Genomic DNA, 18,126 nt, shown 5'->3' with positions numbered 1-18,126 from the left:
CTTTTATTTTAGTCTGGTTTTCTTTCTCTCTCTTTTTCCCCCTTCATTATAATCTCCCCCCAGTCCTACCTTTCTTTCTCTTTTATTTCCCATAGTTCTCCACCTTCCCCCTAGGCCATTTCCCTCCAGCCTATCAATTCCCAGCTCTCTACTCCATCCCTCCCCCCACTTCTTATCCCCCCTTGACCATCCCATGTTACTTCACTCCTGATGAAGGGTTTCGGCCCGAAACGTTGTCACTACCTCCTTCCATAGATGCTGTCTGGCCTGCTGAGTTCTGCCAGCATTTTGTGTTTTTATTTATTTCCAGCATCTGCAGATTCACTCGTGTTTCCTCTTGATAGTTATTTTGCCACAATTTTGAAAATATGTATGACCTTATGTCTTTTTCCTCTTTACCATTTGTTTTAAACAAGTTTTATTACAATTCACTCTTGAATTACTTCTGCATATCAAACCTGCACAAGGTATAATTAACTTCTTAAAAGAAATTTAATATCAGATTTTGAATGAGGTGAAATAATGGTGGATCCACTTGTTCCCCATGACACCCAGCCAGAAGGAACATCTCACAGGTGTGCCGTACATTTCCTGTCATTTCCCTGGATGTTCAATTATTAATTTTTATTATTATTAAATTTTGTAGATATGAATTATAAGTTGGTTCTTCTTAAAAAAAAATAGAGCAATTCAGATGCAGCATAACTGAGGGAAAATTTAAATATTCACCAACGAGTCAGATATTCTGGGGAGATTTAACTCTTGTGAGGCTACAGATTAGATTAGCACTAGTAAAACATAGGAACCAAGAGAAGGAACAATAGGGTGGATACTAACATTTGGTTTACCCACTGCCTGTATTTTGAGAGCTTCAGACACACATCTTAATAATTGGACAGGAAAAGAAATATAAATCATTTACCTTAGTATGATTCAGGAGTTAGGTTAGGTTATTTAACTACAATGACCTAATAATGCGTATTTGTGTCATAGAGCACTACAGCACTGAAACAGGCCCTTTGGCTCATCTAGTCCATGCCAACTATTATACCGCCTAGTCCCATCAACCCTATAAACCAAGGCCTTCCATATTCCTTCCATCCATGTACCTAACCAAACTTCTCTTAAAATGTTGAAATCAAACCCACGTCCACCGCAACCGCATCCACTTGCAACTCATTCTGTACTCTCAGCATCCTCTGAGTGAAGAAGTTTCCCCTCGTGTTCCCTTTAAATTTTGCACCTTTCACCCTTAACTCATGACCTCTACATCTAGTGTCACCCAACCTCAGTGGAAAAAGCCTGTCCACATTTACCCCATCTATACCACTCATTATTTTATGTACCTCTTTCAAGTCTCCCCTCATTCTCCTAAACTCCAGGGAATAAAGTTCTAAATATTCAACCTTTCCTTATAACTCAGTTCCTCAGTTTCAATAATATCCTTTTAAATTTCCCTGTAGTTTTTCAATCTTATTGATATCGTTCCTGTAAGTATGTGACCAGAACTGTACATAATACCCAAATTAGTCCTCACCAACATCTCATACAACTTAAACATAACATCCCAACTCCTGTACTTAATACTTTGATTTATGAAGGCCAATGTGCCAAAAGCTCTCTTTATGACCCTATCTACTTGAGATGCCACTTTCAATAAATTATGGATATGAACTCTCAGATCCCTCTGTCTATTGCACTCCTCAGTGCCCTACCGCTCACTGTGCAAGTCTTGAAACTTGAAATGGTATTAAACACCCTTGTAAGTCCTACAGGTTCCCTCTCCAGATGGTTTGGCACAGGCTGCTATACTCAGGGATCATCTATAGGTTGGCTGAACATGGAGCCAAGAGAAGAGGCATGTCCCTACCTCAAAAGCACCAAACTTGTTCATTCACACCATGCCCCAACTCTGAGCTCTTTGCTGTGACACTGGTTTCCATTGGTTTTACTGGGCTTTAGCTTTATAAATCTACTAAAAAAATTGCATGTGTCATACTTTAATGAAATCATATCAACTAAAATAATTGATCGGCAGTTGCACTTATCTGAGTTCCTCATTTAAACTTAATAGGCCACAGTAGGGTTTCATAATAATATATACATATCTGTACTCGATATTATTTGCCTTTCAGCAACTTCCTTTTATGAAACGTTACGGAGTGTTAAGCACACAGTTGAAACATGCCAATTTATCCATGGTCCACTACAGTGTACTCTTCAAGATTTTTAAAGCTCACGGGATTGGTTTTGATATTAAGGTATTGAAGTTTTTCTTTTCTCCCAAGGTTTTCCACGGTAGTAAGCACTATAGGTGGTCTTCTGACTTCATTAAAACCATGGTTTTATTCTATTAAAAAGATCGCTTGCATGTCGAGTTTTTTTTTTCTGAACAGGTTTATATATAGTCAATGGGGACCAGTGTGATAAGCATTATATTAGACACGTATGAAAATCATATTCAGTTGTGTCTATTCAGCCAGCTTCATCATGGACACTATGATCCAGGGCATCTTCAGAAGATGTTGCTTCAAAAAGGTGGCATCCACCACTAAGGACTCCAGGACATGCCCTCTTCTCATTGGTACATTCAAGAAGGAGGTACAGGAGCTCGAAGACACACACTCAACAATTTAAGAACAGCTTCTTCCCCTCCACCATCAGATTTCTGAATGGACCCAAGTACATTACCTTACTATATTTTTTTCTTTTTTTGATTGCTTTTACACTACTTATTTAATTTAGTTATATATATTAATGTAATTTTATTCTTACTTTTATTATTTTGCTTTTCCATGTACTGCTGCTGCAAAACAACAAATTTCATGACATATGCCAGTGATATTAAACATGATTCTGATTCTGATTTTGATACTTCTAAATGCTTCTCCTCAAACTTAAAAAAAATTCTGTTAAAATTACAAAATATATTCCTTTGCTTAAGTTTCCATACCTCTTATGAGTGTAGGGTCTCACACTCTAGAAGCCTGGGTCCCCTTCAGTTCCCTAACCAAAACACAGTCAGTCCTGCTTGTGCTTTGCCATGGTGTGTTGGCAGTGGTCCTTACTGCAGAGGTGGAGAGTAATTAATGCCCACCAAGACCTTTCTTATTCTATGCCGGAGTTCACGTCTGACGTATTGCCACCAACAAGGGCTAGATTACAGCAATGAGATACCTGAACTGATTTAACCCTCCCACTCTCTGGGCTCTAAAGATGACAGCCCTTGCTCAGAGTAGCACAAGCTTACACGATGAAGCTGACATTCCATTTGCTTATATGACCATAAGACAAAGGAGTAGAATTAGGCCATTTGGCCCATCGAGTCTGCTCAGTCATCCACCGTGGCTGATTTATTATCCCTCTCAACTACATTCTCCCGCCTTCTCTCTGTAACCTTTGGCACCCTGACTAATCAAGAACCTATCAATCTCCGCTTTAAATGTACCCAATGATTTGGCCCCCGCAGCCGACTGTGGAAATGAATTCCTCAGATTCACTACCCTCTGGCTGGAGAAATTCCTCCTCACCTCTGTTCTAAAGGGACGTCCTTCTATTCTGAGACTGTGCCACTGATCATTCATAGAATAATGAATAATTAATTAATGATTGAGTTATTCATTGAATAAACTGTTGGAGCGATTTTAAAACCATTTAAGAATAATCATAAATACACATTATTAATCAATTTCATTTATTTAAAGTCTCTAAAAAAACATTTGTATATCATACATAGCAGAGTTTCAGAACACAAAACACACTGCAGAATCATGCCTTTTAGAAATATATATCATATCGATAAGCTTCCTTTTATGTATAAAATGCTGGAGGACCTCAGCAGGCTAGGTAGTGTCTATGGAAAAGAGTAAACAGTCTACATTTCAGGCCGAGACCTTTCACCATGACCCAAAACGTAAACTGTTTACTCTTTTCCATAGACGCTGCCTGGCATGTTGAGTTCCTCCAGCATTCTGTGTGTGTTGCTCTGGACTTCCAACATCTGCAGATTTTTTTGTGTTTGTATCACTTTAATAAAGTCATGTGTTCTTTGCCTGGTCACTTTTTACTAATGGATTTCCAATTTCCAATGTTAGCCTAAATTGTTTGTAGCTCCCTATTTTCTCTCTATTTAGATAATTTTGTTACATTTACTGATTTTGAATCCATTGAAACCTTTTCAGAGTGTTGGAAATTTTTACCAGTCTGTGCATTTACTGTAGATACATGACCTCTTGTAGGAGCATTTGTTCCAGTGGATTTTTTTTTACAGGTTTTGTTATGTGTTATGTGTACTGTGAAGATCAGAAACAAGATATTTGTTTCACTTAGTCTTTTCCACATTTCATAAATGAGGATGCTTTCACTATTTGCTTTTTTTATTTCTTCCTATTTTACATCCATGGGTTTCCTATTTTATCAATATTATAGTTATCCTTTTCTGGTTTCTAAAATCCTGGGAAGGATAGATCTTTGGGGTGTCATCATCACTGAGGATCCGTCCTTGATACAATTACAAAGAAGGAACACCAACAACTCTATTACATTAAGAACATGAGGAGATTTGGTATGTCACCAAATTTTCTACAGATGTACCGCGGAGAGAATTCTGAATGGTTACTTCACTGTCTGGTATGGAGGGGCCACTGCACAGGATCGGGAAAAAACTGCAAAGAGTTGTAAACTCAGCCAGCTCTATTATGGGCTCTAGCATCCCACCATTGAGGATATATTCGAAAGAGGATGCCTGAAGAAAGCAACATCCATCATGCAGGACCCTCATCATCCAGGACCTACCCACCTCTCATTACTACCATCAGAGAGGAGGTACAAGAGCCTAAAGATACACACTCAACAATTTAGGAACAGGTTGCAATTTTTTATGAAGTGCACTGCACCGTTGCCACAAGACAACAAATTTCATGACAGATATCCTTGACTCTGAATCCTCACAAACCTCAGACCTACCAGCTACTGTGGTTAAATTTAAATGGATTGCTATTCTCATTATTTCTGAATAAACTGTGTGTTGATTGAAAATCAGGAAATATTGATTGCTATGATCTGTCTTTGCTTTTCTACTGTATTGGTATTAGTTTGTATTGTCATATATACCAAGATACAGTAAAAAGCTTGTCTTGCGTATTGTGCATACATATGCAATCATTACACAGTGCATTGAGGTAGAACAAGGTAAATAATAACAATGAAGAATAAAGTATAAACGCTACCAAAAAGGTTCAGTGCAGGTAAACAATAAAGTGCATCCTAAAGAGGTAGATTGTGAGGCCACAACTCCATCTTGCTGTACAAGAAGCCTGCTCAAGAGTCTGATAACAATGGCATAAAAGCTATCCATGAGCCTGCTGATACATGGTTTCAGTTAGGCTTTTGTGTCTTCTGGCCATTGGGAGAAAGGAGGAGAGAGAATGTCCAGGGTGGGCAGGGTTGCTGATTATGCTAGCTGCTTTACTGAGAAATCTGCAGATGGGAGGCTGGTTCCACAACTCTGAAATTCCTTGTGGTCACATGCAGAGCAGTTGCCATACGAGCTGTTATACATGCAGACAGAATGCTTCTACCTAATTTCTCAATTTACTTTACACAACTAGCCTTTCATAGCAAGATAATTGCCTTCATACCTTTAAATACCTTAAGGTACCTAATTTTTGAGTTAAGTTTGTCACTTCCGTATTGAATGTGAAATTCGACTATATTTCTACTACCTTTCCTAAAATAATCTACCATTATGAGATTATTAATTAATCTCCCTTCATTACACAGGTCCAGATCTAGAAATGTCTGCTCTCTGTTAGGGTTACGGGGCCCTGTTGTTGCCTATGTCATTTAATTTTACTTTATAAGAGGTGATAATATTCAAGACCCGCCTCAAATGTCAAGCATCCTTCACTGATCGAAGTTCAGCTTGGAACTGCCACTTTGCCCATGAGAAGGCTTTACAGAGATTGTACCTGGACCTCTTGTAACTTTTTTGGTCTTTAGACCTGAATGCCTCTGATCTGGTCCTCAGCAGATAACGGATCTCATGGGTCATCCAGGGTTTGGGGTTGGGGAAGAATCTGAATGATTTTGTGGGGACACACTCATCTACAACTGTTTTTACAAAATCCGTGACAACCATGGTGTATTCATTCAGATCCACAGATGTGTCCCTGAACACGGCTCAGTCCACTGACTTGAAAAAATCCCATAGCCACTCATCTGCCTCCCACAGCCAGCTCTTTGTTGTCCTAATCTCTGAAGCCGTGTTCTGTGTGCAGGTAAGAGGAGGACAGCCAAATGATCAGATTTCCCAAAAAACACACAGAAAATGCTGATGGAATGCAGCAGGCCAGGCAGCATCTATAGGAAGAAGTACAGTCCTCATTTCGGGCCTCTTCTACTATCAAGATGAAGCCACACTCAGGTTGGAGGAACACCAGCTTATATTCCGTCTGGGTAGCCTCCAACCTGATGGCATGAACATTGATTTCTCTAACTTCTGTTAATGCCCCTCCTCCCCTTCTTATCCCATCCCTTATTTATTTGTTTGTTTGTTTATTTCTCTCACATTCACTCCTAGTCTGCTCTCCATCTTCCTCTGGCACTCCCCTCCCCCTTTCTTTCTCAGGCCTCCCGGCCCATGATCCTTTCCCTTCTCCAGCTCTGTATCCTTTTTGCCAATCAACTTTCCAGCTCTTAGCTTCATCCCTCCCCCTCCCACTTTCAAATCAATTATTATCTCTTCTTTCAGGTAGTCCTGACAAGGGGTCTCGGCCCGAAACGTCAACTGTACTTCTTCCTATAGATGCTGCCTGGCCTGCTGCGTTCCACCAGCATTTTGTGTGTGTTGCTTGAATTTCCAGCATCTGCAGAGTTCCTCATGTTTGAGATTTCCCAAAATGTGGTTTGGGCATGGAACAGTAGGCATTCCTTATCTTAGTATAACAGTGTCCGGTGTGTTGGGACCTCTGGTGCTAAAGATTATATGCTTATTAAATTTAATGGTCATTTTTTAACCTTTCCTATTTACATTCTTCACCATTAATGTGCTAAGCTAACTACACTGAAGGATTGCCCTCCAAAATTAACGTTGTGTGCAGAATCTCCTCGGGGTAAAGAGCAAAAGCCTACCTTGTATCTCTCCAGTAATTGTCCATCTGGGATAATTGTGCAACAATAAAAAGAATAAATCTATACATTAGAATCAGAATCTTAGAATCAGGTTTATTACCACTGACATACATTGTGAAATTTGTTTTGCAGTGACAGTACAGTGCAATACATAAAAAATACTTCTAAGATACAATAAGAAATATATTAAAAATTAAATATGCATTGCAAAGGAGCAAACTAGTGAGGTAGTATTCATGGATTCATGGGCTGTTCAGAAATCTGGTAGAAGAGTTTTTGAAGTGTTGAATATGTGTGTCTTTAGGCTCCTGTATATCCTCCTTGATGGTAATAATGAGAAGAGGGCATGTCCTGGGTGGTGGGGTCATTAGTTATGGATCCCACCTGCTTGAAGCATCATCTTTTGAAGATATCTCTGATGGTGGGGAAGTTATTGTCCATGATGAAGTTGGGTGAGTTTACAACCCTGCAGTTTTTACTGATCCTGTGTATATCATAGGTTCACCAATCCACAATTCAATGATCAACCTCCATTTATTTTGTTTAACCAAAGCCAGATGGTGGGGCCAATTTTCCACAGTTCTTTTTGTGTTAGCTGGTGTAAAGTGTGCTTACTCAAAGTGTGGGGAGACCATAAAACCATACAGCATAGGAGCAGAATTAGGTTTACTCCGCCATTCTGACATGGCTGTTTTATTATCCTTCTCAACCCCATTCCCCTGCCTTCTCCCTATAACCTTTGACTCCCAGACTAATTAAGACACTGTCAATCTCCACTTCAAATATACCCAATGACTTGTCCTCCACAGCCATCTGTGACAATGAATTTCACAGATTCACCATCCTCTGGCTAAAGAAATTCCTTCTCATCTCTGTTCTAAAGGGTTGTCCATCTATTCTGAGGCTGTACCCTGTGGTCCTAGACTCCCCCATTACAGGAAACATCCTCTCTACATCCACTCTATCTAGGCCTTTCAGTATTTGATAGGAAGACAGTGAAGCTCGCTGTGATGCCCTCATGGTGGAATAGCATGCAGAAACATATTATTATAGCTCTTTTGCTTCAAAGGGAGTTGTTTAGCAGCAGAAGTTCTGCTTCGTAATAGTCATCAAGTAAAAACATTGACAGAATATTCTCAGGAGGAGGGAATTACCTTGAGGGAATTTCGTAGCATGCATCATCCCATTGAGATCTGATATGTTGTACTCTATTTTAATAGGAGAGGCAAGGAACAGTTTTTATACTTCATGAAGGGAACAAGAGGGATCGCCTAGGGATGGTGTAAGTTTGCTATTTAAACCACACCCTCCCTTACAAGCTTCCATTTAAGGAATAAACATAATTCAGCGATCATTCAATTTATTTACGTAATTTGCATGTTGGAGATACAGTACTTGTTTTTGAAAGAGGCTTTTCCTAACTGTGTGGGTGACCATTTTGGTATCCAGTTGATTTAACCTATTGCTTTTCAATGGCGTATAATTAATAAAGTATATTTATTGCACAAATCCTTCAGTTGACACATAAAAATAGTACCTCATCTTTCATATTTCCCAGAAGATTTGTGCCCCGCGAGAATGAAAATACTCATTAAATTCCATCAGCATTTCCCTGAGATGAGACTGTGATTGTTTTTAAACATGTAAAGGGAATCATTAGTAAACTCATTTGTTTGTATATCATTAACAGAACAATTGGCGAAGATCTCCAGGGGGCTCTACTGACCTTTGCTCGTAATCTCTCTGTCATTCATCAGGAAATAACAGCACCTAATGTGCATTGGGAGAACAATTTTCAGGTGAGGCATTAATTAACTAATGTTTCCCTGTTAATTTTTGTACAGTTTATTAACATAGAAATGTTTTAAGATTGCACAGTGATTGGAAACAAGGTGTCACTCAAGATTTAGTTGACGACCATAATTCTACGCCTTAGTTAAAATTACAGCTTGCGTGGCGTTTACGAAGCAAACATAAGATGAGCTGAATTTCAAGTTTTGGAAGGATTTTCAAAGGACCTTCTTCATTGAGAGGGTCAAAGGCTTTTGGTGGGTCAAAAGAAGCCATGTGTGTTGGTTGGCACAGCTCTTGCAGTAATCACCATAATTTCTTTTCATGATCAGACTCCACAATAATGTGGGAAGCATCTCTTCAACCACAGAGGGGAGGGTGACAAGGAAGGCTTTGGTGACAACTCCCCCTATGGCATACATCACTGAGGCCTCTCCTTAGTTACCACAGCTGGATTTGTCTCTGTTCTTGAAGATGGTCATAACAGATATTAGATAAATATAGAAAGGGAATTAAGTCACCAGGGTGGAATGGGAGGCTGGAGTGCATCCATTTTAATGCAGGGGTCTGCCAGGTAAAGCTGACAAACTGAAGATATTTACATTTAATGTATTTACCTATTAATGTTTGGGAATATGATATTGTTGCTATCATGGACATGTGATTGAAAGATGAACAGGAGCAGTGATTCAGTGTTCCAGGATATAGAATCTACAGTCTGAACAGAGTGTTTGTGGGGGGCGCTTTGCTGGGGCTTGGAGAAATATGAGCTGAACATAGAGATTTAGGACCAGTTGGGTGGGCAATCTGGGCAGCATGGAATGGTTGGGCTGAAAGACAGACATACTTTATTGATCCCGAGGGAAATTGGGTTTCTTTACAGCCACACCAACCAAGAATAGTGTAGAAATATAGCAATATAAAACCATAAATAATCAAATAATAATAAGTTAATCATGCCAAATGGAAATAAGTCCAGGACCAGCCGTTTGGCTCAGGGTGTCTGACACTCCAAGGGAGGAGTTGTAAAGTTTGATGGCCACAGGCAGGAATGATGCTCAGTGTTACACCTCGGTGGAATGAGTCTCTGGCTGAATGTACTCCTGTACCTAACCAGTACATTATGGAGTGGATGGGAGTCATTGTCCAAGATGGCATGCAACTTGGACAGCAGCCTCTTTTCAGACACCACCGTCAAGAGAGTCCAGTTCCACCCCCACAACATCACTGGCCTTACGAATGAGTTCCTGTGTTCTTGCTGTATCGCTCTATGACACTATTGTAATATTAATCAAGGTGCCCTTTACTGCATTAAGGAAGGTGATTATCCCAGTTGGTTCTTCAAATGGGAATGAATGGATAAAGATAGAAACTAAAATGGTGGGGGTGATCACTGATGGGGAAGTACCACAGGCAGGGGACGGAGAGCAGATACGTAAGCAACTAAAAGTTAATTACAAAAATAATATGGTAATAATAGCAAATGTTTTCCATTTTATCAATATTAATTGAGTGTGCCTTACTGAAAAGGCAGGAAACAGAAGAATTTCTAAAAATACATTTTGGAGAGCTATAAAGTCAATTTATGGATGGCTCTGCTTGGGAAGGAGTAAAAGAACTTAATCTCAGGTTTGTAGCAGGGCAAGGGAAGACAGAGTCAGTTAAAGAACAAAGAACAGTACAGCACAGTACAGGCCCTTTGGCCTATTATGCTGAGCTGACCTTTGAACCTACACCAAGATCAAACTAACCCTTGCCTTCCACTTATGTAGCCCTCCATTTTTCAATCATCTATGTGCCTTAAATATCCCTAATATATCTGTCTCTACCACCACCCCGGCAGTGTGTTCCACACACTCACCACTCCTAGTGTAAAAACCCTACCTATACTTTCCTCCAATCATCTTAAAATTAGATGTAAGAAAATAATTGAAAAGGATTCTGAGTGGCAAGATTAATCTGCATGTGGAAGCAGGGATTTATCAAGGAGAGTTTTCAAAGGGTTGAAGGTTCAAAGTTCATTTTATTTATACATGTGCAATACAACTCTGATATTTGTCTGCTCCAGATAGCCATTAAACAGAGAAAGACCATGGGTGTTAATGAAAAAAAAAGACATCAACTCTCCCCCCAACACACGAAAATGAGAAGAAACAAAACTCTCAGATCCCAAAATCTCCCCTGCCCCACGGCAAAAAACACCCACAATAACAATCAATGACCCCCTTAACATAACAATCCTCGACTCCCTCAGTCACAGAAAAGAACAGTGACAGTAGCACCAAATCCTCACTCCCACCCTCCACACAGACACAAAAATTAATAGATCACCAACCCATTAATCGTCCACAAGAAAGAAAACACAAAAATACTGAAGGAAACCAAAATAAAGTACAGTCCAATAATTTCTAAATCTCAGAATCAAATCTCACCCTTCCACAAAGAGTTACTACCGATGCAGGTCCGAATGTGCCATTCCACCTACTGATCATATTTGTAGGGAGCTATCACAGATCCCATCCACATTCACCTCGGTGCTTCAGTCTTCCTCGCCGCTTCAAGACGGATTTATTCATGACCCCGCCCCTCATCCCTGGTCTTTTCCACGAGTCAGCTTGTGTTCTCGGACCTTGTCAGCCCCCCTGTCTCTGAGCTCCACAAGGCAGCTCTCCGGACCCTTTGACTGAGTTCCAAACTGTACGTCACAGACTCCAACAGTTTCTGTAACACAAACAAGACCAAGAGAAGTAGCAGAAGGTGTAGAAAAAGTGAAATAATTGGATAGATTTGCTATCTGGAAGATGTCACCTTAGAAATCATTGTTTGCTGGCACCGTCTTGACCAGAGTTGGCATGGTTTTAAGGGAAATTGATGAATCCCATGATATTAGAGGAAGAAATGGAGAGACATCAGATGCTGGAACCTGGAGTACAAACAATCTGCTGGAGGAACTCAGTGTGTCAAGCAGCACCTGTGGGAGGAAAGGAATTGTCGACATTTCGGGTCTAAACTCTGCATCAGGACTCCTGCTCTGTTGCTCAACCTGTTGAGTTCTACCAGGAGATTGTTTGTAGCTCTAGAGACAGTCCATTGCCGGGGGCAGTGAGGTTTAAAGTAATCTACAGGGACTTCAAGGAAGGCCTTTGATAAGGTTTGATGTGGGAGAGATCGCCGGCAGGTGGTAAGAGTGGGCTCCTTCATCTCTGTCCCTCTGACCCTCAACCCAGGTGCCCCTCAAGGCTGTGCACTAAGCCCCCTCCTTTACTCTCTGTATACACATAACTGTGATGCCACCCACAGCTCCAATCTGCTAATTAAATTTGCTGACGACACTACACTGATTGGCCTTATCTCAAACAATAATGAGGCAACCTACAGAGAGGAGGTCATCACCCTGACACAGTGGTGTCAAGAAAACCTCGCAAAAACCTCGGAGCTGGTTGTGGACTGCAGGAGGAATGAAGACAGGCTAACCCCTATTGACATCAATGGATCTGGGTTTGAGAGGGTGAACAGCTTTAGGTTCCTCAACATAAACATCACCAAGGGCCTCACATAATCTGTGCACACCGGCTGTGTGGTGAAAAAGGCACAGCAGCGCTTCTTTCACCTCAGATAGTTGAATAAGTTTGGTATGGCCCCCCAAATTCTTTCTATAGGGGCATGATTGAGAACATCCTGACTAGCTGCACCACTGTCTGGTATAGGAACTGTACTTCCCTCAATTGCAGAGAATGGTGCGGACGGTCCAGTGCATCTGTAGATGTGAACTTCCCACTATTCCACCCTTTTACAAAGACAGGTGTGGAAAAAGGGCCTGAAGGATCATTGGGGACCCGAGTCACCCCACCCACAAATTGTTCCAGCAGCTACCATCCGGGAAATGGTACCATAACATAGAAGCCAGGAGCAACAGGCTCCAGGACAGCTTCTTCCACCAGGCCATCAGACTGATTACTTCGTGCTGACACAACAGTATTTCTATGTTATATTGACTATCCTGTTGTATATAATATTTATTATAAATTACTATAATTGCACAATACACATTTGAACTGAGATGTAATGTAAAGATTTTTACTGCTCATGTATTTGAAGGATGTAAGTAATAAAAGTCAATTCATTTCAGTAGGGAAGAGCCCATGGAATTTAGGTTAGTTTGACAAATGATTTACTTCACTTTACTTTTATTTATTTATTGATTGATTGAGATACAACACAGAGCCCTTACCGACAGGTACGTCCTTCGGCTGTGATAAGAAACCAGAGCACCCGTAGGAAATCCACATTGTCATGGGGAGAATGTACAAACTCCTTGCAGGCAGTGAGGGGAATTGAATCTGGATTACTGGTAGTGAAAAGCATTGTGCTTAGCACTGCACTACTGTGCCACCCTGAAATTGGCAGAGGCTGACAGTCAAGGATTGTTTATATATTTGGAAGCTTAAGATGTATGATTAAGAGCTTGGAACCCTTGTTTGTTTAATACATCAATAATCTGGATAGGAATCCAGAAAAGTTCACAGATGATGAAAGGATTTGTGGCATAACGAAGAGTGTAATTTTTGGCTCCAAAACAATATTAATCAATTAGTAAAATAGAGAAACATCAATTGGAACTTAGACCTGAAAAATGTGAAGAGATGTGTTTTGGGAAGACTAATTAGGGTTGAATATCATCAATAGGTAGTGAGACCCTAAGAGAGGACCTTAGTGTACATGTCCAAGGCCCTGAACTTAGCAGCACAGGTAGTCAAGATGGATAAGGATGTATGTGAAATACCTACCTTCGTTAACCAGGCTATAGGATGTAACATAAGGATGCTAACAGCACGTTATATAAGTGATTAGCTTGGCCACAGTTGGAGTATTGTATGCAGTTCTGTCGTCACATTACAGAAAGGATGTGATGCACTAGAAGGTGCAGAGGACATTCACCAAGATGTTGGACGAGATGGAACATTTCATCTATAATGAGACCCTGAATAGGTTGAGCTTGTTTTCTTTTGAATGGAAGAGGACGAGAGGGGAGCTGACAGAGGTACACATTATATTACATTAGGAGTTTGAGGAGACTTGGTATGTCACTAAAGATTCTCACAAATTTCTACAGACATACCTTGGAGAGAATTTTAACTGGTTGCATCACCATCCAATGTGATGGGGTCACTGCACTGGATCGGAAAAGCTGCAGAAAGTTGCAGACATATCATGGGTCCCATCATGGGTACAAGCCTTCCCAGCGTCAAGGACATCTTTAAAATGTGATGCCTTCATTAAGGACCCCCATTGCCCAGGACACTTACTCTTCTCATTGCTTCCATCAAGCAGGTGGTACAGGAGCCTGAAGACATATACTCAATGTTTCAGGATCAGCTTTTTCCTCTCTGACATCAGGTTTCTGAATGAACATTGAACCTATGAACACTACCTCACTATTTTTTCTTCTTTTTTCACTCTCTCTTTGCACTGTTTAATTTATATGTATATATATATATATATATATATCACTGTAATTTATAGTTTTTTTTTACTAAGTATTGCAAAGTACTGCTGCCACAAAACAACAAGTTTCACAACATATGCCAGTGATTTTAAATCTGATTCTGGAAACAGATATTTACTTATTTGGCTGAGCACTTGAATCCCCATGGTGTAAAAGGCTTTGGACCTGTGCTGAGAAATAGGATTTGTAAAGATGGTAAACATGTACTTAATGGGCTGAAGGGCCAGTTTCCAAGTTGTAAGGTTCTATGATTATTGTTTTTCTGTCATCCCCGTCACATCCTCCTTCCTCTTGGCTGGGAAGAAGAGACTGTGAATTTGTGACTGAAGTTTATCTCTGTTTGCTTCCACCACCGTATCATTTATTTCCCTGTCAGCTTTTTTGACTTCTTGTCAGTGAAGGTGACAGCAGAATAAGGCCGGATATTTAGATGTGAAACAGAGTGACAAGCACTTACATCAAGGACATGATTCTTCAAGGTGTCATTTTCAGCGGAATCTGACTTTCTCTCATTCAGTGGGTCTACAGCACACATTATCACATTGAAGACTGATGTCCAGCAAGGCTTGTAACCATCCTATACGTTTCCTGAAATTCTGTGCTGCAGTACTTCACCCATCACCAACGAACATCTTGCTGCAATGGGGCTTGGGGAAGGAATTAGTTTAATGTTACCACCGCTCAGTGTCATCCCAACATTGGGATGTGGATGACTTCTATACCACTGAGGTCATGCTCTTTTCTCACTGCTGCCGTCGGGTAGAAGGTACAAGAACCTCAGGACTCACCACCAGTCTCAAGAACAGTTACTACTCCTCAACCATCAGGCTTTTGAATAAAAGGGGATAACTACACTGACTTGCCCCATCATTGTATTGTTTCTACAAGCAATGATCTCACTTTAAGTACTCTTTATCTCATTATCTCACGATCTCATTATTTATTGCTATTTACAGTATATTTGCATCTGTGCAATCTGTTGTCTTCTGCACCCTGGTTGATCTTTCATTGATCCTGTTATAGTTCCTATTCTATAGATTTCCTGAGAATACCCACGACAAAATGAATCGCACAGTTGTATATAATGACAAATATATACTTTGATAATAAAATTTACTTTGAACTTTGAACACTGAGCTGGTACAGTAGCTTAATGATTGGTGTAATGCTTAACAGCACCAGCAATCACTGATCTAGGTTCAATTCCCACTGCTGTCTGTAAGGAGTTTGTACATTGACCTCATCGGTTTCTTGCCACATTCTAAAGACACAGAGTTAGAGTTAGTAAGTTGTGGACATACTATCTTGGTGCCAGAAACATGGCGACAATTGCAGGCTGTCCCCAGCACATCCTTAGACTGTCTTGGTTGTTGATGCAAACAATGCATTTCACTGTATGTTTCAATTTACATGTGATAAATAAAGCTGGCCTTTAAAAACATAACTTGTGCATCTGTGGTACGCAGATAATGCTTGCACGTGACTTGGGTGGACCAAGTTCCAAGTCATTGTGGACTGAAGCATATGATGAAATGGGCCTGAATAAGCTCTCTGCTCCTGATGTATAACACAGTTCTTCCATAGTAAGCGTGTCCTAGGACTGTAAGTTCAAAAGAAATCACCACAGTTTCCACAAGTCCCCAGGGTCCCGACAGACTCACCATCCCACACCGGCGGCAGAAGGGAGTACCCCTGCTATGGACTTCCAAGGCGCCGCCCGACTCAGCCTTGCAGATGCAGCACACAATGGAGGCTCCGTTGAAACCAGCCTTGCAGACGCAGCACACACCGAAAGCGACCTGAGTCCGTTGAACCTCCGAGCCGATGACCATCCCCTCCGGCACAGCTTCTCCGAGCTCCATCCTCTGCCAAGCATATTAAGATGGCCCCGCCAACAGCCATCAGCAATGCGACCCCGAGGACTGGGGACGTGTTCTTCCCAGCAGAGTCCCAGACCTCACAGCAGCAATGAAGAAGGTCTTCCTGGAATTTCTCGATGTTACTCCAAGCTTCCACGTCCGTTTTCAATCGATTATGATTGGGCACGGCACCCCACTTCACAAATAACTGATAATCAGTTCTGGAGTGGCCACTGCAAGCTGCGTTGCGCCGCCATCTTGGATCAAAAACAAGATTTTTTTTTAATTAGTTTTTCAAAACATTTTACAAATTAAAAACCCCAAATCCCAATGAGGAACATTAAAACAGTGCAAAATTAAGCATACAATAACAATATGTTACAAAGGAAGAGAACTTAGCAAAAAAAAAGCACCTAAATTAAAGACAAGTAAGCTTAGTGTCCTCCCCAAGCCCCACAACACAAGAAAAAACAACAGCAACTCCAGACCAACCACAACACAATGTAGAGAGTATAAGTCAGGACAGCCAAGCTCCCAGACTGTGAATACACTCAGCAACAGAGGATAATAATGCCTTCTACCAGAAAAAAAAGGAGCTGAAAGCAAGGGACCGAAGAGAAAAAAAACCCTAGTCAAGAGGAAGGTTATGAAAGTACTTGATAAAAGGTCCCCAGACCTTATGGAACTTTAGATCCGAATTGAGAACTGAATAATGAATTTTTTCGAGGTCCAAACAGGCCATGATGTCGTTAAGCCATTGAGCATGAGTGGGCGAGGCAGCATCTCTCCATCTGAGGAGGATCAAGTGTCTAGCCAGAAGAGAGGCAAAGGATAATATTCGGCATTTGGTCGGACCCAGACATAAATCTGTCTCGCCCCAAAAACTGAACAGAGCAATTAAGGGGTTTGGTTCTAGGTGCTGATTCAGAATACACGATAACGTAGTGAAGACATCTTTCCAGAATTTCTCCAAGCTAGGACAGAACCAGTACATATGGATGAGAGAGGCCACGCCCCTCTTGCATTTATCACAGAGCGGACTAACGCTAGGGTAGAATCGAGATAGTTTAGATTTAGACATATGGGCTCTATGAACAATCTTAAACTGTAAGAGGCAGTGGCGAGCACAAAGAGAGGTTGAGTTAACCGATTTGAGAACTGAATCCCAGCTCTCCTCAGATAAGGAGATATTTAAATCCTGCTCCCAGGCCATTTTGATTTTATCCATGGGGGCCCGTCGTAAGGCCGCTAGTTTATCTCGGATGATTGATATTAAGCCTTTACCTAGTGGATTCATGGAAAGAAATAGGTCCATAGCATTTTTCGCAGATATTTCAGGGAAGTTAGGAATTAAAGGAGCAATAAAGTGTTGGATTTGGAGATATCTGAAAAAATGAGCATTGGGCAGATTGAACTTAACAGAGAGCTGCTGAAAAGATTATCAATGAAAAGATCTTCAAAATGTCTAATGCCCTTCCTATACCAAACCTGGAATGCTGAATCATATGTAGTAGGTAAAAATGCAGTAGGTATGTAGTATGTAGTAGCAATAGGGCTAGAAACGGAAAACCCCTGGAAACCATAGCATTTCCTGATCTGAGCCCATATACGCAAAGTGTGTCTAACAAGAGGATTAGCTATTGATCTGGGCAGACTACTAGGGAGTGCAGAGCCAAGAAGTGCAGAGATAGATAATTCTTTGGTGGAGCTCAGCTCCATCGCCACCCAGTTAGGGCACTCGGGTTGGCCATGGAAGAAAGACCAGAAGGTAGCACAACGTATATTAGCTGCCCAATAATATAAACGAAAGATAGGTAAAGCCATGCCACCCTCTTTTTT

General features: G+C 40.9%; 1 protein-coding gene across 7 annotated transcripts in view; it reads left to right on the top strand.

The window, feature by feature from the left end:
* The window catches only part of iqch (IQ motif containing H), a 185,769-nt gene that overhangs the window by 155,014 nt on the left and 12,629 nt on the right, over positions 1-18,126 (top strand). For 6 of the 7 annotated variants that reach the window (XM_059953001.1, XM_059953000.1, XM_059953002.1 and 3 more), the window contains 3 exons: positions 2,136-2,261; positions 8,352-8,413; positions 8,822-8,930. In XM_059953001.1, the coding sequence (XP_059808984.1) occupies positions 2,136-2,261; positions 8,352-8,413; positions 8,822-8,930 (297 nt within the window). The remainder of the gene's footprint in view (positions 1-2,135; positions 2,262-8,351; positions 8,414-8,821; positions 8,931-18,126) is intronic. The other variant, XM_059952999.1, reaches the window with a different exon arrangement.

Source organism: Hypanus sabinus, chromosome 28 (assembly GCF_030144855.1).
Source record: "Hypanus sabinus isolate sHypSab1 chromosome 28, sHypSab1.hap1, whole genome shotgun sequence".
Lineage (NCBI taxonomy): Eukaryota > Metazoa > Chordata > Chondrichthyes > Myliobatiformes > Dasyatidae > Hypanus > Hypanus sabinus.
This window is presented reverse-complemented; position numbering and strand designations above follow the sequence as displayed.